The sequence below is a fragment of the Sorex araneus genome, chromosome 1 (assembly GCF_027595985.1).
Source record: "Sorex araneus isolate mSorAra2 chromosome 1, mSorAra2.pri, whole genome shotgun sequence".
In the NCBI taxonomy this organism is placed as follows: Eukaryota; Metazoa; Chordata; class Mammalia; order Eulipotyphla; family Soricidae; genus Sorex; species Sorex araneus.
The window spans coordinates 374,336,506-374,360,705 of record NC_073302.1 but is presented as its reverse complement, the minus strand read 5'-3'; the positions used below and the strand labels follow the sequence as shown (position 1 = coordinate 374,360,705).

The window sequence follows — 24,200 nt, the reverse complement described above, 5'->3', positions numbered from 1 at the left end:
GAGCCCCGCCCCCTTCTCACCTGCTTCCCAGGAAACCACTGAGAGGCCACGGCCTCGGGCCCAGACCTCAGGCTCCCTCCCCCACGCCCCCAGCTCCCCGCGCGCGCCCCCGGGCCGCCCCGCCCCGCCCCGCCCCGCCCCGCTCCTCCCCGCTCCCGGCTGGCTGAGCGCATCTATTTGCATATTTCTACCTTTGTTCCCCACCGGTGGCCAATCAGCGCACGGGGCGAGGAGGGAGGCTGGGCGGGGCTCCGGCTGGTGCGCGAGCAGCGGCCGCCGCAGGTTCCAAGAGAGCGGGTCCCGGTCGCCGCGGGCTGCAGCCCCAGACCCGCAACCCACCCGCAACCCCCCGCCCCGTGTGTGCGTGTGTGTGTGTGTGAGTGTGTGTGCCGGCGCCTCGGCTCGGCCAATCCCCCCGCAAAGACCAGGACAAAGAGGCAGAGCGGAAGGCTCGGTTGGAGCCAGATTCACCTGCGGCCGCCAAGATGGTTTGCGGGGGCTTCGCGTGTTCCAAGAACTGCCTGTGCGCGCTCAACCTGCTCTACACCGTGAGTATCCCGAGCCCGTCTGTCCCCGCACGAGGCTTTGCACCTGCTTCTGTGCTCCTCGGGCGTCCCTGCCTGATCCGATGGTCTCACTTCATCTCCAGCCCTTTTCCGCTCTTCCCACGCTTCTGCACGCCCCCGGCCTCGCCTTCAGCTCCCGGTGGGGACCCGGGGTCGTTGCTGGCTTGTCGCAGTCTCTTCTTGCCTTCCCTCATTGTTAAGCCGCCGTCTTTCTGGCTCGCCGGTCGCGTCTCTGCCACCTTGCTCCACCCCGCCCCCTCATCACCGCCTTGTTTTCTCGGTTATGTTATCAGACCTACCCACTTTGCCATCCCCGTTCTTTCTCCTGGCATCCCAACCCATATGGAGCGGGTTTGGAGGCAGAAGAGCCGCCTGGGGATTGAGGACAGTTATGCAAAATAGCTCGATCTGGAATTGGCTCGGGCGGCGGCAGATGGGCTGTGTGGGTCCCCCCGCGCTACGTGCTTTTGTGATTTTTAATTGAGGTCGCGGAGTAGGTGCACAGGAAATCCGCAGCTTCCGAAGTTTGTTTCGTGATTATATAAAGGGACGCCTCCCCTCCTCCCCGCAGCGTTAACCGGTGGCTGATGCTTTTTACATGTGTCCCCCTTCTTAATCAATAGCCCAGAGCCTTTTAAAGCGACGTGCTCGGGTAAATAAGGGAGCTTCCACCCCAGTCGCCTCTTCGCTTAGCATGCAGCTCGGGCCTCTTGGTTTTCACGCTGCAGCCTTGTCTTTGTGGCTTCAGAGGTGCGATTCTGGGTGAGCCGGAGGATGGGAGGGCAGGTTGCTCGTCACTGATCGCCTACTCTGTACCCGGTTTTTACATACACGATTTTCGTCTGTCTGCCGGCTATATACCCAAGAGGGGAAGGGGGGATTTTTAACAAGTTTACCTAGCTGGGAGCCCAGCGTGTCAGTAATGGAATCTCAGCTATCCAGATCATCCCTACAGGCTTTCCTTAGCAAAGGGAAGAAACTTCCTCTTCTGTCATCATTCTTCCATCGTCGTTCTTGATCCTGTCTATAAATACACCTGGCGTTTTCCAGCACCCACCCTGAAAACAAACCCAGCTTCCCCGCATTAGCCAGGCCATCTGTGCAAGCTTAGGTTACATGCCTGAAATGGAGAGGCAGCCCGTGGTCACCGATAGAGAAGCTGGCTTATTTTACCCGTTGCAGTTCCTTTGTGTGAATGCAAGACTGAAGAGCTTTGGAAACTGGGATAAAGTCGGCTTCTCCGGTTAGTCAGTAGGGATCTAATCAACACGGTCACTCATGATAGACTTAGAGAGAAAAATCTGAAAAACCCAGTGACATCACACCTTGTAATTGGAGATCCACGTCGAGTTTCAGATCAAACTCCACCTTGTCTCACCTGAAGCATGCTTATCACATTGTATATTAAGTAAACGCTGACTATGCCTCCTGGTATTTTTTCTTATTACCAAACGCATAGAACGTCCCAGTCCCCACTTTATGTCCTGACTTCTGCCCTACTGTATCTCCACCCCTATGATTTAGTCACCTGTTCACCAGACACTTAACCTTAGAGTGTCAGCATCCGCACAGTAAATGCCTGCAAAACATACGTAATCGACTGTATGCTCTTTATTTATGCAACGTTTTATATGCTTATAATGCAGGCATATAACATACATAAAATATACATGCATGTAAATAAATTATCAAAGACGTGGATTACATATGCTTGTAATGTATGATACAGATGTGAAAGGTAAGTTATTTTACATCTGAATTTATTGTTTCAAGATGTATCATTACTCATTACATTTGCAGTATATTAGGAAAGCAAGGAGAAGGATGATGCTAATATTAAAATATATCTATTCTCAATCAGTTCACCTTAAAAGCATATTCTATCAATGTTAACAGTGATGCAGAAGAATGTAGTTAATTTCACAGCATTATAAAAATGTTAAGCTTTTTAAAATTGCAGACTAAAGGATATTTCCCCCAAACAAATTAGTGACTACTTATGTATGTTGAACAAATTTAAATATGTTAAGCAAATTTAATTGGAGGTTAACATTAAAACAGGTTTTTAAGTAGATAGATAGTAGATAATCAATCAAATTGACTCGTTAGATTCTGGCCTTCTAAATTGTGGTCAGTATCCCATATGGGGTTGTGTAACTCAATATGGGGGTTACAAAAACAAATTGGCTACACTAAAAGCTTCCTGAATGTGTAACAGCCAAAAATTAATTTAAAGTCAACTACATGATGAATCCGAGATGATTTTGGCCCCATTTGTCCACGTTGCATTTCTCTGGTGAAAAAGAATTGCTACTGGGAAAAATTTCAGGAGCCCTGACTTAAATTTTGTATCTGGTCTCTCTCATACGGCTTATAAGTAGGTCCTGTGAAGTTGTTGGGTGTGAATTGAAGACTAGGGTTTTATTTCTTTGTAGGGTCTAATCCTACCTGGGTAACTATCATAACATATGCCCCAAATTACAGGATTTGTTCTGAGGTCATTTCTCACTCTGAGTAAAGCCTTGATTGCATTTGGGAGTGTCAGGGGTAAAGGCCATATCCTGTGTTAAGCGGCATTGCTCTTGCATCTAAGTATTTTCTTCAGAGGAACTTGGGACTCCACATGTTCAGATGGCCTGGTAATAAGCCTGAGATTAGAGCACAATTCATTATCAGTACAGAGCTTATTGTTAAAAATAGGTTGGAAGGAACATTTCCTGAGCATGTCATGAGTTTTTTTCTTTTCTTTTCCTGTTTTTTGGGCCAAACCTAGCGATGCACAGGTGTTAAATTCCTGGCTCTGGTGTTGCTCTGGGGATGGAACCAGGGCCGGCTGTGTGCAAGGCCGGCACCCTACCCACTCTACTATCTCTCCAGTCCCAGTCATGGACATTTGATCACTATCCAAAGGTGTAATTGTTGTTGTCATTTATGAATTGACTTTAATGTTTAGTATTCCTTGAAGTGATCAATGTTGCTAGCCTAGTGAATATAAACAGTTGATAGATAAATGAAAAAAGAAATTACAGTCTGTTTATGTAACACCTGTTTATAACACGGTGTTATAAGAAAGAGAATGATTTGACAGAACATATTAGGTAAAGAAACTAAAAATATCTACTATGTAGAAGGCATTATCCTTCATCTGACAATATGGCATTGAATCAAACTGATTTGAAATTAATATCTTTTTTGAAGCTTCTTTTTTAAAAAAAAAATGTGCAAGCTGTTCTCTATGACAACTGAGTTCCTCATTCAATGAACATTTGCTTTTTACGTCTGGGATCTCTGGAAAATAATAAACATGTAAAGGGCTAATTCCTATTCAGTAAGACATAGCTTCATACATCGGAAAAATTAATTATAATATGAGGAAAGGGCTAAGTTAGGTGTCATAAAATGGAAGAAGCAGGGAAGTCTTTATGGTTTAGGGAAGGTGGCAGGATGAAGCAGGCTTACTTGCATTAGGAAATAGAGAAGTCTCATGGGTCTTTTTGATATTATTTGGGATAGAAATATAAATAGCCACTACTATTTATTTTTGTTTTTTTTTTGTATCTTATTTAAGATAATTTTAATATTGTTTGGGAGGGGCACACCTGGGTAATTCTCAGGATTTATTCCTGCCTCCTCTGTGTTCGGGGATCACTCCTGGCAGTGCTCTGGGGACCATACATGGTGCTGGAGGCTGAATCCAGGGTGGCAGAATGCAAGGCAAGTATTTTGCCTACTGTATTATTCCATCAGCCCATTTAAAAGATAATTTTGATTGAAAACATTTTGGTGAAGAAAGAGAAACAGCTTAAAGAATTATTCTTAGTAAGATTTGTGAGAAATTTAGAAAGATCAGATAAGTACCATGTCAACAACTATGCATGCCACCGGAGGATGTGGCTTAGTTAACACAAACTGTAGTGCTGGCGCCAATGTGTTAAAATAAATTTTGTTTATTTTTTGTTTAGATTGTGGACCATGGAGTTTACTTGCTAAATTCTGGGTTTTGAATTATCAAATTTGGGCTCCTGCATTTGTTTGCTTGAACTCTATGCCTTGCTTCCAAATATGTAGCATGTTAAAGCTCTGAAATAGAGCTCCATGTGCTTTTTAAGCAGTGAAGCAAAGATTTAGGAATTGAACTGCTGATATACAGATGTGCATGGGTATCTGAAAAGTTTAAATTAAGAGTGTTAGTGGAGGGCTTCTGAAGGGGTTGTTCAATGACTAAAAATGCTGGCCTTAAAAGTGTGAGGACAAAGTCATAGTCATAATGCCCAAAAGAGGGGGAGGGGAGGGAAAGAAGAGGGAGAGAGAGAGAGAGAGAGAGAGAGAGAGAGAGAGAGAGAGAGAGAGAGAGAGAGAGAGAGAGAGAGAGAGAGAGAGCACCTGGGAAATGTACACTGGTGGAGGGATGGGAATACTGTATGACTGACATCCAGTCATCAACAGCTTTGTAAGGGTCTCATAGTGATTCAATTAAAAAGTTAAAAAAAAAATCGGACTGGAGTGATAGTACCGTGGGTAAGGCGTTTGCCTTGCTCGCGGCCAACCCGGGTTCAAATCCCAGCATCCCATAGGGTCCCCTGAGCACTGCCAAGGGTAATTTCTGAGTGCAGAGCCAGGAGTAATCCCTGTGCATTGCCAGATGTGACCCAAAAAACAAAATAAAATAAAATAAAATAAAAATAAAAAAATAAACTAGTATAAAAATGGGAAAAAAATTAATGGACAGAAAAAAAAGAAAGTGTGAGGACATAAATTTGATACCTGGAAGTCCCCTACGTGTGCCGAGATCGCTGTTGGGACCCCTGCTTCTGCACCAGTGTGACAGTTTTAGTGCACAGCCAGGTAGATGTGAGCACCTGGCCATTAAGTGTGGGAACAACACAGAGACTCCTGGCAGACCCTGCCACCAGCACATAGAGCTAGTTTTACCTCTTACAGGATGCCTCCCTGGGTTGCCAGAGCCACAGCCAGATGTGAGATCACTAGCAAAGCATCCTGTTGAGGTGTGCAAACAGGAGGCCAGGCTTGTACGAGATCCTGGTCATCAGTCCCAGAGGAAAGGGAAGGGGGAGAACAAAGAATGTTGCCTAATCACTTGTCTTAAAAGGAGAAGGGTTTTCCGGAAACTTTATTTATTGATTGATTTAAATTTTTTAATCCAAAAGTTTGTCAAGTTTGCTTTTTTGTTTTTGATTTTGTTTGTTTGTTTGTTTTTGGACCACACTCAGCATGCTCAGTGGTAACTTCTGGCTCTGCACTTAGGAATCACTCCTGGCCTTGATTGGGGGACCATATGGGATGCTGGGGATTAAACCCGGCTGCCGCATGCAAATCAAAACACTTGGGGCTGGAGCGATACCACAATGGGTAGGGCATTTGCCTTGCACTTGGCTGACCCCTTAGTCCTTGAGCTATAAGGAAAAATGACATATGCTAGTAAAAGTTGGAATGGTGGGCCAGGTATGTGACTCAATGTAATGCAGTCACCTTGCATGAGTGAGGTCCTGGGTTCAGTATTTTGCACTGTATATATATAAAAAAAAATCCCAGAAGCCAACTGAACCAATAATTTCTTCACCCTTTGTCTGGGTCCTGTTCTAGGGAAAAGGAAATTTTTTTCTGGTGGGATTGCATTTGTTCAGGCCCAACTCAGAATGCATGAAAAATGTTAGTACTTCAGCCAAAGAAAAATAGATTTAGTACAACTGCTTTTAAATGACATTTGCCGTTCTTCCAGATTCTGATTATTTTTCAAATTATTCTTTGTTAATATCGTAGAGATTAGGCTACTGTTTTTCTGTCTCATTCACTTTCACTGCTGCTGATGGAATTTAAAATAGTTAAGCAGTATCAGAAAAGTGCCATTGTAACTTGAAACAAATCGAAAGCTGTGTGTACTGTGTTGCAGTGTGGATCTAGGTGTCATGCCTGCAGAGCCTGAACTTTACTGTTGAGCCTCATGCCCAGCTCAATGCTATTTCTTTTACTCAAACTGATTTACTCATTTTCACCAAGTTTATGTAATTAAATACATTTCTAAGGGATCAAAGAGATAGTTCAAGGGGTTTGGGTGATTACAATCCGTACAGCTGAACTGGATTTGATCCCCAGCACCATATAATGTCTCCTGCACACCACTCTCTGAGCACAGAGCCAGGAGTAAGCCATGAGCACTGCTGGATATAGCACCCCACCACCCATATAAATTGATTTTTGAGAAAGAAACACATTTGAGAAAATTGTGTACTAGTCTATATTTGAATATCTTTGCGACTTAATTTTTATACAGTGTTAGGAGGTGTAAAAGTGGGCCATATGAATGACAGGGGTGGTAAAATGATACTAGAAGTTTGGTGGTGGGTGGTGTGGTATATTCATTTACCAAGGTATGACTATGGCATTCAAACCAGTGCATCTCAACAAAAAAAATGATAAGTGCAAATAAAAGTGCATTGTTTCACTTCAAACATACTTGAGTTACTGGTGAATGCCTGTTCGGTGTGGTTTATTTTCCTTATTACATTTCATGCAACTTCATCCTCCAAACTCACTACTATAAAATGAATAATTTCTCTTATTCCCCCTTTCTTGTGGTGTTGGGATTAAACACAGCAGCTCCCACATACAAGGTATATATATCCCTTTACACCCTTTGTACTGAGCCATATCTGACCTTTTTTTTTCCTGAGTTACTAGGATTTAAAAAAAATATTTTTTTATTTTTTAAACAGTTTTGCAACTTTAATTTTTTTAGGTAAACTATTAATCAAGAAAGCATTATTAAAATGTGGACAAAATGAAGGAAAACAATCATTAAGAACAGAGATTCTGAGGCTAACATTATAAATTGATCAGTAACTATACTGAGGGACTATAGTTACTATAGTAACTATACTAGGACTGAGGGACTCAGCTACTCAATACATAAAATGAAATAAAACAATGAAACATGCTGGGAATGACACCCAAAAATAGGCTAAAATTGTACTGCAGTGAATATTTATGCTTACAAAGACATACAAATCTTATAATTTAATATGAAAATTTTGAATAAATCTGTCTTACATTTATTAGGTATCACTATCTTTAAGGTTAGTAAGAATACTCTTGTCAGTAATCCTGGGTTGTCATAAGCCATATGATAGGTAAGTGCACAGAAGAAAAGAAACACACAAAGGGTATATAGTCAATCTGTTACTTCCAGCCATTTTAAGAAAAAAATTGCATTTCCACTTATGACTAGGTTGATTGTCACATAATTATTAGTTGTTATATAAAAATACTCAGTTTCTTACATCCTCTAGCATAGCTGTTCTACTAAAATAAAGTTGGAAGACAATAAAATTACATAAATAATTTGTTTTGCTCATGGATTGCTATGGCAAGTATTGGAAGTTACTTCTGTCCTCAGGGTTTATTCATTTTATGTAATTGAAAAATTTTCTTCTGGGTATCATTTTTTTTCTTCTGAAAAAAAAATTTTAAACTTTGCATTCATTTAAATATATTTCCATTGTGGTGGGAGCCACGTCTGGCCCTGCTGGAGTAACATGGGTATGTGGTGGGGGAGTTGCTGAGATTGCGCTCAGCACCTCCTAAGTGCTAGGTATGTGCTTTTCCACTTAAGTTCTCCTGCAAAATGAATAAGCCAAACCCACTTGTAGTAGGAAAACCTGAAGAGGGGCCAAGGCCCCCTGCCCCCTCCACTTGGATGTCATGCTCCCCTTTTTGGTTGTGGAGCCAGGGATCCAAACTCTGCAGGCCAGGACACCTCTAGGGCAGGCCTTCCTCCACTGAGCTATTCTGGGGTCCTCTCAGATACCTTTTTTTTTTTTTTTAAAGGTATGGCTAATTCTAAATTACTCTGAGAATTCGCTTAAATTGCTTTGTTTGTTTTCCTTTGTTACTGACCAGACGCCTGTTACCAGATTGTAGATAGCTTTGTGTTTGTCCCAGTCCTTCCCTTTCCCAGAGCCTTAATCATTTGTTGATAAAGATCTTTTCTTTGCTATATTCTTCAGAGCTGTTATGGTGGTGAACACAGAATCAATACTCACCCAAAACTTCCTTTTGTTTTGGGGCCAAACTGGGGGCTACTCTTGGCTCTGTGCTTAAGGGTCCCTCCCAGCCCTGTTTGGGAGCCATGGGGTACCAGGAATTGAACTGGGGGCAGCTGCATGCAAGGCAAATGCCTATGCTGTATCTTTGATTCTCTAAATAGTTCTTGAATTAAATTTTTAGAGTTCACTGATCTTGTTTCATGAGATATATAAAGTACCTACTGAAAACTTAACATGAAAATAATATTTTGAACTAAACTGAATCCCCAAGTACAGCCAAATTTTTTAAAACATTAAAATTAGCTTTGGGTTAAAAAAAATAGTAGAAGTTACTTTTGCCTCTCAACTGACAAGCCTGATTTTTTTTTTTTTTCCTGTTTTTGCGTCATACCCGGCAATGCACAGGGGTTACTCCTGTCTCTGCACTCAGGAATTACTCAAGGCAAACTCTCTACCTGCTGTACTATCGCTCCAGTCCCTGATGTGTTTTTTTAAATATTCTTCTTCTACTCTTGTCTGACCTTTCATATATTTACAAAGCTTCTAGAAACATTTCTCATAAACAAATCTACTTCTTATAAAATCATACTATAATCTGGTTTTACTATGATTTTTTATATTACTAGTCTAATTTTTTTTTGTGGGGGGGCTTCTGTAGCTGAAGCTTGGTGGATATTTCCTGCTTGGTGCTAGGGTTTTGCTCTCGGGCAGTACTTGGGGGACTATGAGATACCTGGACTGAATCCAAGGCTCCAACATGCAAAGCATGTAATCTAGTTTTTGATCCGTCTCCTGAGTCCTAACATAAATGTTTTATAAGATGAACCCAAATAATTTTCTCTTATTCGTTCCATTAATAAATATTCATTGGACATCAACAGCAGTGAAGAAAACAAAGCAAAAACTCCTGATTTCATTTCTGAGGAAAGAAAGATGATATGCAAACAAATACATCATTTATTACATAGTGATATGGAGAAAAGGAGAGTAAGAAGAATAAAGAGTGATAGGGCATTGAGGTGGAGTGGAAGGGTAAGTATCTAGTTTCCTATATGGTGGTTAAGATTTCAGATATTGGATCAAAGACCATTGAAACAAAAACTTGGAGAAAATGGACACCTGTCTGGGAAAAGGGTTTTAGGTAAAAGGTATGGCCTTTGAAAAGATTCTGGTAGAGGAATATTCTAGGTTTATGCAAGGGACAGTGGAGCATTGTATATGACACCCATCCGAGTAGCAAGGGATGATAAGATCAGAATTATGGGAACCATATTGGAGAGCATTAAAAGGTCTTGAACTGTTACAGTGGGCGAAAGAGTTAGTTATTGGTGAGTTTGGTATGATTTTCATATAAAAAAACTGTCCAACTGTTCAACTGAGGTTAGATTATAGATAGGTAGAAGCAATTAGACCAGGTATAAGGGTATTCTGTAATTTAGGTAAGTGGCAGTGATACTTTGGAGTAGTATCATAGCAATGCAAGTAAGAGAGTAATGGAATTTGGAAAATGTTTTGAAGATGTGACTAACATAATTTCCTGATGGATTGAAATGGTGTGTGAATGAAGAAATGAGCCAAGATTACTTATGATTTATGACCTCAGCAATTGATGGAACTGATTCGTTATTAACAAGAATGGGGAAAACTTAGCAGAGCAGGCATTGGAGAAACACAAAGAGTTCTTGATGGTTTGTTGTGAGGCCAGATACTGAAATGGAGATGCCAAGTGCTCACAGTGAAATTGGGGAAGAGGAATTAGCTGGAGGTTTAGATCCAGGGAACCCTCGACATACAGAACGGTAGTTCAAGCTGAGACTGTATAAAAGCATAATTGTGAGACTAGATAGAGGAGGATGGTCGTCACCAGATGGAACCAAAAACATTCAGGAAGCAATAAGGAGCCATTGAAAGTGTCTGAGAAGGTCTGACTAGTGAGGTAAGAGAAATATTTGAAGTTGTTTGAAGTCCTCAAAGCCGAAGTCAAGTGCAAACCATTTAAGGAGACTAAGTTGAGTATAGCTACTGCAAAGATGAAGACTAAGACTGGACTCTTGAATTAATGTAGTTATTCAAAGAGCCATTACCCTTTATTTAATATGCCAAATGACATGCACCCCAACAATAAAGAATGTGCTTCCCTGAGTGCTCAGCATGCCTCTGGCATGTGGCTTATGGTTATTTGACTGAAGGAATGAGTGAGGGACTGTTCTGTCTGAAACTCCACTTTTCAACTCCTATAACTGCTCCAAAGAAGCAAGGAATATAGCCAGCTGTAGTTGCTGCTTCAAACTTGTCTTTGGAAACTGATGTATTCGGGAGTCTTGCTTTTGATTTCCTTAGTAAAACTTCTGATTAGAAATAATGTACTCTGTATCTTGTGCCTAGTACATTAAAAATATTCTGCTTGGCACCACCAGAAATATAGAGGGAAAACATAGGCAGATGCAGTCCAGCTTCCTGCTGTAATTTAAAGAATGAGAAGCAAACAGTGGAGGTTTTGGGTTCAACATGAAATGTGGATATTTGACAATATCTAAGTCATTAAAAGAGTTTTTGATTTTTGATTTAGAACTTTGGCTTTGTGAAAACACATACTTGATCATCTCTTGTATTCTTCACTTTTCCACAATCAGCAGAGAAGTCCAGAAAGAAGTTTGATATTTGGAAGTGTCTGGACATTTGCTTGCTTTTCCATCTTTGTGGATATTGTAGTAGATTTTGTTGTAGTGCTTCTAAAGCTATTTACCATTTTAAACTTCTTACCAACTTCGTTGACATCACAACACTTCTCTTGCTTCAGTTCTGACAAAACAATTTTGAATAATTTACAAAGTTGAATTTAGTGTTTTTATAAAAAACCAGAGTAACTTAAGCTCCATTTTTAAAAAGGGTGTATGTAAAACCGGTACTTGTTTGAGTTTATCAAACAAAATGCAGACATCTGTACGATTCCGTCTGAAATGCACATTCTGACACACTTAAATTCAATAAACCTTATGGAAAACTAACAACACTCTCAAAAGTCTACAAAAGAGCACAATCTCAAGGACCATACACAGTGGTGTGTAGCCACAGCCTCGGGAGCAGACTTTGCTCACGGTGTTTGATGTCAGTCAATTATCTGTGGTCACAGAACATAAAAGCTCACACTGTCTCATGTCACTCTGACATATCACATTATTTCCCATCACTCTGGCACTGACTTAGAATTCAGTGTTTTGTTTTGTGGCCCACTCCTAGCTGTGCTCAGGGCTTCCTCCTGGCTGTGTGTTTAGGGATCCTTCCGGTTGAGGTTTGGGCGTATCATACGGGGTGCTGGGGATTGAACCTTAGTCAGCCACATGCAAAGCAAGTGCTGTCTGATGAATTCGGGTTTTTTTTATCCTTCAAATGTGCCATGATCTGTCATCTTGAAGACAATTCACTTGTCCTTGCACAAATGTGCTCAAATTTACTTGCTCAAACAAGATAAAATTAAAGAATAATTATCTTAGAAATAATCCAAATTTCTCTATTCACTTTATTTTTTAAATGTGGATATTTAATGAAAGAATAGAAATCTCCGTTAGAGAATCAAAAGAGAAAGGATCGTCTGGGATATAATTCAGTTGGCTTATTTTCCCTCACTTATTGTATATGTAAAGGAATAAACATTTGTCTGCCCTTAAAAGTAAGCGACAGGGCTGGAGTGATATCACAGTGGGTAGGGCATTTGGCTTGCACGCAGCTGACCTGGGTTCAATTCCCAGTATTCCATATGGTCCCCTGAGCACTGTCAGGAATAATTCCTGAGTGCAAAGCCAGGAGTAACCCCTGTGCATCTGTGACCCAAAAAAGCAAAAAAAAAAAAAAAAAGTAATGAGCACTTTCATGAGCTCTTCTGTTTGCAAGTATGTTCTGAGTACCTGTCTGTACTAAATACTTGTCCAGGTGCTGGGAATATCACATTAAATATTGCCTTGGTTGTAAGGCACAGGTAGAAGGCTCTTAGGAGAGAGTTTTATGTATACACAAAGTAGGGAATTATCTTCAAAGGTATTATAGTTCCTTCACATCCTGGAGTTTGTTAGCTTAGTTTACGGGTTTGAACCCTCAGGTTAAAAACAAGAGACTTGGAATAGGAGTGCTGTGATCTTATGGTTTTGTTTGTTTTGGTTTTGTTTAAGGGTAACACCCAACTGCTCAGAGCTTAATGCCTGGCAGTGCTCAGGAGATCCTATGTGCTGCTAAACTACTCAGCCTTCTTTCTACTTCCTGCTTGGCTGCCTCTACTTAGATTCTTTTTTTGTTGTTTATTTTGGGGCCCGTTGTGGTGCTCAGGGGCTCTGTGCTCAGGAGTCACTCCTGGCATTTCTCAGGAAACCGATGCAGTGCCAGGGATTGAACCCAGGTGGACTCTATGCAAGGCTAGCACCTTACCTGACCTACTATCTCTCTAGCCCCTTAGATTCTTATTAATTAATTAATTAATTGATTGATTGATTTTTTTGGAGGGGAGTGGTTCTTGGGCCACACCCAGCAGTGTTTAGGACTTTTTTCCTGGCTCTGTGCTCAGAGATCACTCTGTGGACTCAAAAAGCCGTATGGGGTACTGGCAGTCAAACCTAGGTCAGTCAAATGTAAGGCAAACGCCCACCCCACTGTACTACCTTTTCAGCTCCCTATGTTTTATACTTGTTTTTGTTTTGATTTTTGGGCCACACCCGCCAGTGCTCAGGGGTTGCTCCTGGCTTTACAATTAGGAATTATTTCTAGCAGTGTTCTGGAGACTATAAGACTAATGCCAGGGATTGAACCCAGGTGGGCTGTGCCCTATCCACTGTACTATCTCTCCGGTCCCCAACCTTAGGTTCCTTTTGAAGCTAATTTTTTTCTTTTTATAAGATCAATCCTGGAGGAGTCCATTTGGACTCTCTGTCTAGGAACCTGTTTCTCCCACCTCCACTAACACATTCTCATACGATCTCACAGGACAGAACAATTGTTATGGACCCATTCCTTGGGCCAGTCTCTCTGGATAAAAAAATGATCAACAGTGATTGATGGACCTGCGTCTTATCCTTGTTGCTGCTGCTGGTTCAAGAGAGACAGTGAGGCTCTATTATCAGTTTTTACAAGAAATGTTCATGCTGGGTTGTAAAAGCAACTCATAAGCATGATAGATCTCATTCCTCTTCTTGGAAGTTTCTACTCTTAATCTAGAATATTCCAGCAATATCTTTATTTTTTAAAGGAGTGAAGTAGTGGTTGCACTTCTAGATTTTTAATCAACATTAAGCAGTCAACATGTTTTTTCTTTGTTCTTCAATGATTATTATGTATCAATCCAAAAGGGTCATAAATATATATTACCTTTATCATTATTTTGGTTTTGCTTTTTGGTGTTTCCAGTAGTTCTTAGGACCTTTTCCCAGCTAGGTGCTCTGGGGCCAAGCCTAGTGGTGCTGGGAATCAAACTTGGGCCTCCTATATGCAGACCATGTGCTCCAGCCCTGTGGGTATCACCCCTACCCATCACTGAATTTGTTTTTGGATTTTTGCCTCATAGCCAGAGGTGTTCAGGGAATCCTTTCAGTTATGAGTTTGGAGTCAGTCTGGTGGTGCTCAGGTACCACGTGGTGCCTGGGATTAAACCCAGGATTCCTGCATGTAACGCATGCACTCACCCCACTCAGCACTCTCTCTCTGGCCCGGGCTCATTATTTTAATTACTTTTGGAGGGGCATACTTAACAACTGGCAAGGCTCAGGGGCTACTCTCAAACTGCTGAGAACTCATAAGTGGTGCCAGGAATCGTGTCTGCTCACAGTCTATTGAACCTTCTCTCCGGCTCCCTGACCCATTTTTTTTTTTTTGATTGTTATTACTTTTTTTTTTTTTACTTTTTTCTTGAATCACTGTGAGATAGACCCTTACAAAGCTGCTCATGATTAGATTTCAGTCATACAGTCTTCCAACACCCATCCCTCCATCTGTATACATTTCCCAGGACCAGTGTCCCCAGGTTCCCTCCAATCCGCCCCCATCCCCTCCACCCCCTGCCTCCTCTATGGCAGGCACGCTTGCTTGCGCTTGCTCTCTATCTCTCCCCCCTCTCTCCACCCTCCTCCCCTCCCTCCCTCACCCTCTCCTCCCCCTCTTGTCCAAATAGTAATCATTCCCTGTTACTATTGTCATACTGGTCTCTTCTCTATCTTATCTATCCTCAGTCCCACACATACTTGTGCATAGTTCCAGCTATCAACCAGTCCTCCTAGCCCCTGTTTTACTTGATCATGGATATTAGTCTTCTAATATAAAAATTTATATGTGTATATATGCATGCACACACACAAATGAATGCAATCATTCTATATCTGTCCCTCTCCTTTTGACTCATTTCACAAATCAGCATGATACTCTCCATGTCCATCCATGTATAGGCATATTTCATGACTTCATTTTTCCTAACAGCTGCATAGTATTCTATTGTGTAGATGTGCCGTAGTTTCTTTATTCATTCCTCTGTTCTTGGACTGGCACATTATCTTAAAGAATTCCATTAGCTAGAGTGATCTCAAAGACTTTTCTTCCCAATTAGATTGTCTTGCACCCCTGCTTTAGGCAGTGCACTGCGGAGCTTGTGCTTCTATATGCATAAAGACACATGTGACAGAATTTCTTAGTTGGACAATAGAAAAGTAAAAGGTTTGAAATGTATAAGCTATCATTTTATAGTTAACTGATAGAAAAATTGTGAGTAAAGGACTTAGTTGCCCTTTGATGCCATCATGCACAGCCAGGTGCTACAGGGAATATCACTGTCATCCTGTTGTTCATCGATTTTCTCGAGTGGGCACCAGTAATGTCTCTATTACACTCAGCCCTGAGATTTTTAAATTTTTTTATTTTTTATTTTTTTTGCTTTTTGGGTCACACCTGGCAATGCACAGGGGTTATTCCTGGCTCTACACTCAGGAAGTATCCCTGGTGATGTTCAGGGGACCATATGGGATGCTGGGAATTGAACCCGGGTCGGCCTCGTGCAAGGCAAACGCCCTACCCGCTGTGCTATTGCTCCAGCCCCCAAGCCCTGAGATTTTAGCAGCCTCTACTTACTCATCTTTCCCAATGATTGGAGGCTCTTTCAGGGTTAGGGGAATGAGACCTATCATTACTGTTTTTGGCATATCGAATACACCATGGGTAGCTTGCCAGGCTCTGCCGTCCGAGCGGGATACTCTCAGTAACTTGCTGGGCTCTCTGAAAGATATGTATATATCTGTTACCATTGTGGGATATGAATACGCCACGGCGAGTAGTACATTAAGACAAAGCTTTTCTGGGGCCGGAGCAGTAATACAGTATATAGGGCATTTGTCTTGCACTCAGCAACCCAGGTTCAATCCCTGGCATCCCAGATATTTCCTGAATACTGCCAGTAGTAATTTCTGAGTGCAGAGCCCAGAGTAACCCTTGAGTATTGCCAGGTATGGTGCAAACACAAACAAAAAGCAATTCAATCACTTCTAGATCTGGCTACAAAGCCAGATCTACCTTAAAAAAATTTTTTTTTCTAATATTCTCCGTGGCATTTTTATTTCCAGTGTTCAAAATAGGGCCGAGGAGGTAGCTCAAAGGGTTGGCGGACTTGCTTGGCATACAGGAGGCCTAACCAACCCTAGCACCTCAGGATCTACCAAGCACAGCTGGAAATGACTCCTCAGCAGGGAGTTAGGAGGAGCCCCTGAGCGCCACTGGGCACGCTGCACTAGCACACCCCCTGACCTAAAAAAAGGCTGACATCTATTGCTTAGCACATTCGCATAGTTTGACATGGAAGGAAAAAATACACCAGGCCAAAAGCCACATCTGCCCTTGCTTCCTGAGGCGTGCCATTTTATCGCCTATAAAGTGGAGGGGCCAGATTAGGATCACTAGGCCGGTGGCACGCTATGAATTTGTGCTACTCGAGAGACGGGGTGGAGAATTGCTGGGCTCCCGCTGCCATGCTCTCCCGCTTCCTCACCTGCATTGGGTCCGTCTCGATGTACACAGGCCAGTGTTTTGGCACCACCTTGTCTGCTCTGTCTTTGCTGGGGGAAGCAATAGCAGTCGTCGAGACTTTGATAACCTCGCTTTGGTGCGCCTTTTCCGTCACAGCTCTTGTAATCACTCTGTTTCAAAGTTCTTTTTATGTGATTTCAGATTCTTTGTTTGGAAGAGAAAACAGGAAAGGTTGGCGCTTCCTGCCCATAAAGACATTGCTATCAACAAGTTAACAGATCCATAATCTGTTTTTATCACTGTTCTGTCTCCCAGAGGAAGGAAACTATTTGTCATAGGTCTAAATTTGCCTTCTGTTACAATTGGTCTCATAAGGAAACTGTTGTTATTGAACAAAGGATCCTTGCAGCCCTTTTTGTCTGCCAACTTCTGGTGACAACCTTGGGGTTTTTTACTGTGCTTTTAGAATAAATTTTATGGGCATCAGTCAGTTTCAGATCACTAGTTTAGAAGACCTTAGGTAAACCCGTTCTCTTCAAAAGTGTATAGAGACTCTACTGGACAGTTATTAGCAGATTTCTGAAGTAAATTGTTTCATGATTATTTTTTAAAGTTTCCTCTTTAGTAACAATGAAAGGAACACTGATAATTAGATAAAATTAGAAGTGTGTCACAAATATTTACATGTTATTCTAACTTGAAAACAATATATATGGGGGGACTTTTGTTACCCTATATTAGCCAGTCGTATAGAAAGCGTTTGTTTTCTATCTTTTTAATTAAAAACGTTTAGGTTTAATCAGAAGATGGATAAGCTCAAATCAGTATATTTGGATGCTTTTGCTGTTGTAGTAATAAATATAAGATTTGTTTTGGATTGGCCCATTCAGCCTGTTTTTTTCCACCTTCATGAATTCCCCTCACAAACAGGAAGGTGTACTCTGTGTGTGTGTGTGTGTGTGTGTGTGTGTGTGTGTGTGTGTGGTGTTAGGAGCTGGACATTTGGAGGACAAATGAGAATATTTTGATTTAAGTAACTGTCTTTGGGGAATCATTGAAGCAAATGCTGGGTAAGGGAAATTGGGCCGATTTACAGAGGAAAGCAAAGCAGAGGCATTTAGAGTCTGTGCCCTAATAAGATAGGAACTGATAAAATATTAAAGGAAATATTTCAGGAAATATTTCTTTGTGTAGGAGAACACAGGAACTATTAACCAGAAAATATTTAATAGGCACAAAAAATAATACGACAGGGTCTTTTGAATCTAACTGCCTGATTTCACACATACTAGTGTTTTGCCGTGTTTCTTTCTCTTTAGGAAATGTGACAACACAACTTATGGTTCACTATTAGCTTTCTCCCTCAAAATTAGCTATCTTTCATTCAACATTTGTTACTGCTATGCGTGTTTATAGATTTATGCTAATTTGACCTATTAAACAGCCACAAAGAATATATAGAATAAGTCTTTTGTGTTTGGAGATTTATACAAATGGTATATTTTTTTTATTTGGATTATACCATTATACAAATTTTTATTGGGATTTTGGGTCACACTCAGTGATGCTCAGGGTTCAACAATGATTCTACACTTAAGAATTAATATTAGCAGAGCTCCGGGAACCATATGGGATGCCAGGGATTGAACCCACATGCAGAGTAAACCCCTGCCTGTTGTACTATCGCTCTGACCCCTGATGGTATATTTTTAATATTTATACAATTTATTTTATGTTGAAACTTCTCAAGCAACAAATAGATTAAAAGAAAAAAACACTTATATTCTACTATGTAATCTTACACTCACACAAGACATGAATCCCGAGTTTAGATGATTTTAAGGGTTTAAAAAAACATTTTTTAAATTAAAAGTGCTATCAACAAAGCTGCAAGAAAATCCTAAAAAAATCTAGTTGGAACATGGCTGTTTGTCTTGGGTGTTAACCTAGAAGCAGAGTTAATTGTTCTGTAAGGCAAACCGTGCAGGTTTCCTATGTGCTGTCAGGTAGCTCTGTCAAGTGGCTCTGTCAATTCATATGTCACCTTGTCTAAGATTTCTGAATTATCCATACTTGTGTCATCAAACTTGATGACACCAAGGATATGGATAGGTAGAGCATGTGAAAGGATACCTTAATATTCTTGTTTTTGTTTTCCTGATTTTTAAATGGACTGGAGCGGTAGCACAGCAGGTAAGGTGTTTGCCTTGCACGCAGCCGGCCCGGGTTTGATTCTTTCATCCCTCTTGGAGAGCCCAGCAAGCTACTGAGAGTATCCTGCCCGCACAGCAGAGTCTGGCAAGCTACCTGTGATGTATTCGATATGCCAAAAACAGTAACAAGTCTCACAATGGAGACGTTACTGGTGCCCGCTTGAACAAATTGATGAACAATGGGATGACAGTGCTACAGTTGCTACAGTGTTAAAACTTTGATTTGTACCTTACTGTTTGTCACTTTCTAGGGTGCATTTCAGTCCTTTGAATTGATCTGTAGGCAAGTGTACTGGAAATATCTCCTGGTCCTAGCTTTTATTAGGATTTTTATTTTATCTTATAGAATTTAAGTTTTTTTTTGTTTTGTTTTTTGTGGAGTGAGCAGTGCAGGTATCACTGTTGGGCCTCACACATGCAAGCCATGCATTCCACCACTGAGTTACATTCCTGGCTCTAGAATTAGAAATTTTTTATTGGTGATGTTTTGGTTTTGGGGATACACTCAGGGATGGTCAGGGTCTACTCCTGGTGCTGTGCTCAGGGGTCACTCCTGCTGGGGCTCTGGAGAACCTGTGGGATCCCAGGGATCCAACCCAGCTTGGCGAGCACCTTACCAGCTGTGCTGTCTCCCAGCCCCTAGAATTGCAAAGTTTTAACTTGAAGTGTATAGTGTGGCTTGATAAGAAGAATACACACTCCGTAACCAGACACCTTGGATTTATGTCCCAGTTTTATTTCTCCCTTACTATGTAACATTGAACAAGTTGTTATTATTTATGTGCATGACTTCCCCATATGGAAAATAGTTGTTATATCTACCTCCCTCCTGGATTCAATGCACTATTTCTACATTTTATACTTTTTTTTTTTAATGGGGGTTGGGGCACAGGGCATACTCGGTGGCGTTTGGGGCTTTCTCCTTGTTCTTCATTTAGGGATCACTCTTGGTGGGGCTCTGGGGACCATATGTGGTACTCGAGATTAAACAGGGGTTGGCTGTTTGCAAGAAAGGTACCATGTCCTCTTTATTATCATTCTGGCCCCCAATACTACACTTTGTAAAGTGAGAAAGCAGTTGCAGTTTTTTATATCTTCCAGCTCGCACTGTTGGCTCAGTGGTCAATTGGTTCAATTGGTTTTAATTGCTTAACTGGTGCAATAAATTCTGATATTTTCAGGACAATTTACAATGCGGTTTTTTTTGGTTTGTTTGTTTTATTTGTATTCCTATTGACTAGAAAATAAAACCCCAAAATACACATGACAAAAAGCTAGCTGACAAGCTCAGGTTTTACAGGCCACGGTGAAGGCAAAAATAGATTTAGAGAGATTTGTCATTGACAAGGACTGATTCATCCCCACGGGCTTCTCAGCTGCTTATTGCTGGGGACAGTGTAGCTAGAGGCAGAAACGCCTGACAGGTTTTTAATTTTCTTAAAAACGCATCTGGCTCTTTGGTGATATTTATTTTTTTCTTATAAATAAATAAACAAACCATAGCATATAGTTTCACCCCGAACCCTATTAATACTGACTTGAAAACTGTTGAATTAGTTGCTTCAGTGAGAGGTGAATTGGAGGCTCTTGGTAAGGTGCGTCCTCACTCATGAATGTATCCCTTCTTTTAATTTGGATGTTTCTGTGCCCTTCAGTTCATTTCATATTTTCTCCTGAGAGCCTATCATATATTGTTTGGTTTATTTATAGGTACTGTATATATTTACAGGTCTACGCCAAATTTTATCCCCCAAACACACATTTTTGGAGTAGTAACATACTTGATATTTGTTTTTATTTTATTATTATTATTATTATTGGCTTTTTGGGTCACACCTGGCGATGCTCAGGGGTTATTCCTGGTCTGTACTCAGCAGTTGCTCCTGATGGTGCTCAGGGTACCATATGGGATGCTGAGACTTGAACCCGGGTCAGCTGCATGTAAGGCAAATGCCCTATGCACTGTACTATCACTACACCCCCACGATTGATATTTGTAGAGTGATTCTATTTCTAGCAACTTTGTTGGTACATAAACAATTTTAATATTTGCATTGTCTTGGGTTTCCTATAGAGATTCCTGTTTGTGTAGAAAAACAGCAGCTGCGTTTCCCTTCCCCTTTGCTCCAAATTCACTCCCAGACCTCCTTGCTAGAGCAGAGTAGAAGAGGTGATAGCAGCACCCTGGCCTTAATCTTGAATTTCATACAAAACGTTCCTTATGTTTTTGTTGTTGTTGTTGTTCTGCTTTTTGGGTCACACCTGGCAATGCACAGGGGTTACTCCTGGCTCTGCACTCAGGAATTACTCCTGGCAGTGCTCAGGGGACCATATGGGATGCTGGGAATCGAACCCCGGTCAGCTGCATGCAAGGCAAACGCCCTACCCTCTGTGCTATCTCTCCAGACCCGTTCCTCATGTTTTATCATTGACCCTAATTTTTACTTTGAATTTCCAATAGGGATTCTTTTCGTCATTTGGGGGTCAAGAGCAGTAGTAGAGTGAGTAGGGCATTTGCCTTGCATGTGGTTGACTGGGGTTGGATCCTCCGAATCCCATATGGTCCCCTGAGCACTGCCAGGACTGATTTCTGAGTGAAGAACCAGGAGTAACCCCTGAGCATCGTTGCGTATGATGCAAAAAGAAGAAAAAAAAACACCAAAAATAAAGACATCTGGGGAGTTCACTTTTGTTTCTCTAAGTTTGTTGAGGGCCAGTAATGTAGATCAGTGATGGAACAGCATTTGCTTTGCATGTTTGGGGTCCTGGGTCTGATCCCTGGTGCTGCCTCCCCACTGTGCTGAAGGTTTTAGTGTCATTTTTTCCCTCTTAATGAGCCTTTTTATTTTCTATTATGCATATTTGTCCTACTTTTTCTGTATTTGCTCTCTTTGAGTTTTTTGATTCTGCATTAAAACCCATTTTGTCACTCAGAGTGGCTTCTTACAGAAATGCATCTAGACTGTGAACTGAAGTAAAATATCAGAAATCCAAAACAGCATGGCCTCGACAGCTCATAGAATCTTCATTCTCAGCAATGAAAAGAAATTATTAAATGATGCCTTTTCAGCAGGCCTGATAGTTGGGGGAAAATTCCAAACAATAATAGTGAGTTCTCTATTGAAATATTGAATGTATTCAAAGTATAGAGAGAATAAAATGAAGATCATTAACTACTTAGGTGGGGGCTGGGTGGGAGGGGGTATATTGGGGTTCTTGGTGGTGGAACATGTGCACTGGTGAAGGGATGGGGGTTCAATCATTATATGACTGAGACTTAAACCTGAAAGCTTTGTATTTTTTTTCACAGTGATTCAATATAATAAAATAAAATGCATTAAATTAAAAAAATACATGGTTTAGGGGGCCTGAGATATAGTACAGCAACTAGCGTGTTTGCCTTGCACAAGGTGGACTCAGGCTCAATTCCTGGCATCCTGTATGGTCCCCTGAGCACCACCAGGAGTAATTCCTGAATGCAGAACCAGGAATAACCCCTGTGCATCACTGGATGTGGCCCCAAAGCAAAACAAACAGACCCCCAAATACGGTTAATTTCTTTATGGTGGTGCCAGTAATCAAATCAAACCCAGGCCTCACAAATATGTGCTCTACTCTTGTGCCACATGCCTGCCCCAGAGATTTTAATTTTTACTGGAGGAATGATGTGAGGGCTGTTTCATAATGAGTTTTATTCTGAGTCATCTTGGATTACGTTTTCATCTCCCAAATGCTATCCCACTACCTGTGATAACTTTTGTCTGAATTACTTGACCTGAAGGTTTCCAAAGCCTAAGCTTGAGAGATACGTGCTGAGATTTCATCATAGCCATGGTTGGCACCCAGGCCCCCTCATTTACACAGGCTTTTTTGTTTTTTTACTTTCTGGGCTACACCCAGTGATGCACAGGGTTTACTCCTGACTGCACTCTGGGATCACTCCTGGCAGATATGGGGGATTTTATGGGATGCTGGTGATTGAAACTGGATCAGCCACAGGCAAACACCCTACCCTATATACTATTGTTCAGGGCCCCAAAGGAAGGAAGTTGGCTTTTATTTTGCTTTGTTTTGTTTAATGTTTTGGGGGCCACTTAGCACAGTGGGTAAGGCGTTTGTCTTGCACGTGGCTGAACTGGGTTCGATTCCTTCATCTCATCAGAGAGCCTAGCAAGCTACTGAGAGTATCCAGCCTGCACAGCAGAGCCTGGAAAGCTACCCGTGGCGTATTCAATGTCAAAAATAGTAACAAGTCTCACAATGGAGATGTTACTGGTGCCCACTCAAGCAAATTGATGAACAACGGAATGACAGTGCTACAGTGCTTCTCCTGGCTCTATGCTCAGGGATCACCCCTGGCAGCTTAGAGGACCACATGGGTGCCTGGGATCAAACCCCGGTCAGCTCTGTGTAAGGCAAATACTTGCTGTGCTCTCTCTCTAGCACACAAAGCTTTCTTTTTTTTTTTTTTTTTTGATGAGACTAAGATGATGTTTGCTGTTGGCTGTGGTGGTGTGGATGTTTCATCATGCTTTGTAGTGAAAATATAGTTACTAGTTTTCTGAGGTCCTAGCTAGGAAAGGATCTGGTGCTGCCTGCATCCTTCTACCTCCTCAGCATGGTCTCCGCAGCCAACTGCCAGTTTCCAGTTTCTTTCCACTTTGACTTCTCTTCCTTTCCTATCCATGGACTTTTCTCTTAAATTTTCTGTGCTTTGATGTATTTAAGAACTGTACTTAAATGCAGTTGTTGCAATACTTGGGGAAAAAATGCTTAAATGCATTTGCAGAAGAAAGGAACTTAAAATAATTCCATTGCCCATACTTCTCTGGTGACTGACAATAATAACCTTGCAACGCCAGATATACTATCCTCGGAACCTGTGTGAGCTGTCATCTTGCATATTAGAGGAGACTCGGAAAATTTGCTTATGTGTTAAATGGGAAGATATTTCAGAAGTTTTTTTTTTTTTTTTAGGGATGCTCCGGTGTTTCCCCACTGGGTGTTACACACCACCCCCATGCTGAAATGACCGTAGGCAACTGAGATGACACTTTCTGTTTGTTTCCCAAAAGTGGTAGATCACTGTGTCACTGTATCACTGTCATCCCATTGCTCATCAATTTGCTAGAGCTGGCAAAGTGGTAGATACTTGGGAGCAATTAGGCCAAGTAAGTTTTGGGAACCTCTGACCTATAAGGTCCTTATAAGAGGGTTGCAGGCGTGTCAGACACATGAGATGAGCTTAGGAAGCATGTTTCGGTCTGAGAGATCTCGAAACAGTCAGCAGCTTGCTCTGAAGGGGGAGGACCTGCTTTGAGGCAGGGCCGAAGAAGGCTGTTGGAAGGTGGAACAGAGGGAGAGTCGGGCTT

General features: G+C 41.5%; 1 protein-coding gene across 1 annotated transcript in view; it reads left to right on the top strand.

Annotated features, from left to right (window-relative positions):
• The first annotated feature begins 228 nt into the window (after nt 1–228).
• Nucleotides 229–24,200, top strand: part of TSPAN13 (tetraspanin 13) — a 35,501-nt gene continuing 11,529 nt past the window's right edge. The window contains exon 1 of the mRNA XM_004602233.2: nt 229–548. Coding sequence (XP_004602290.1) covers nt 486–548 — 63 coding nt within the window. The 5' untranslated portion in view covers nt 229–485. The remainder of the gene's footprint in view (nt 549–24,200) is intronic.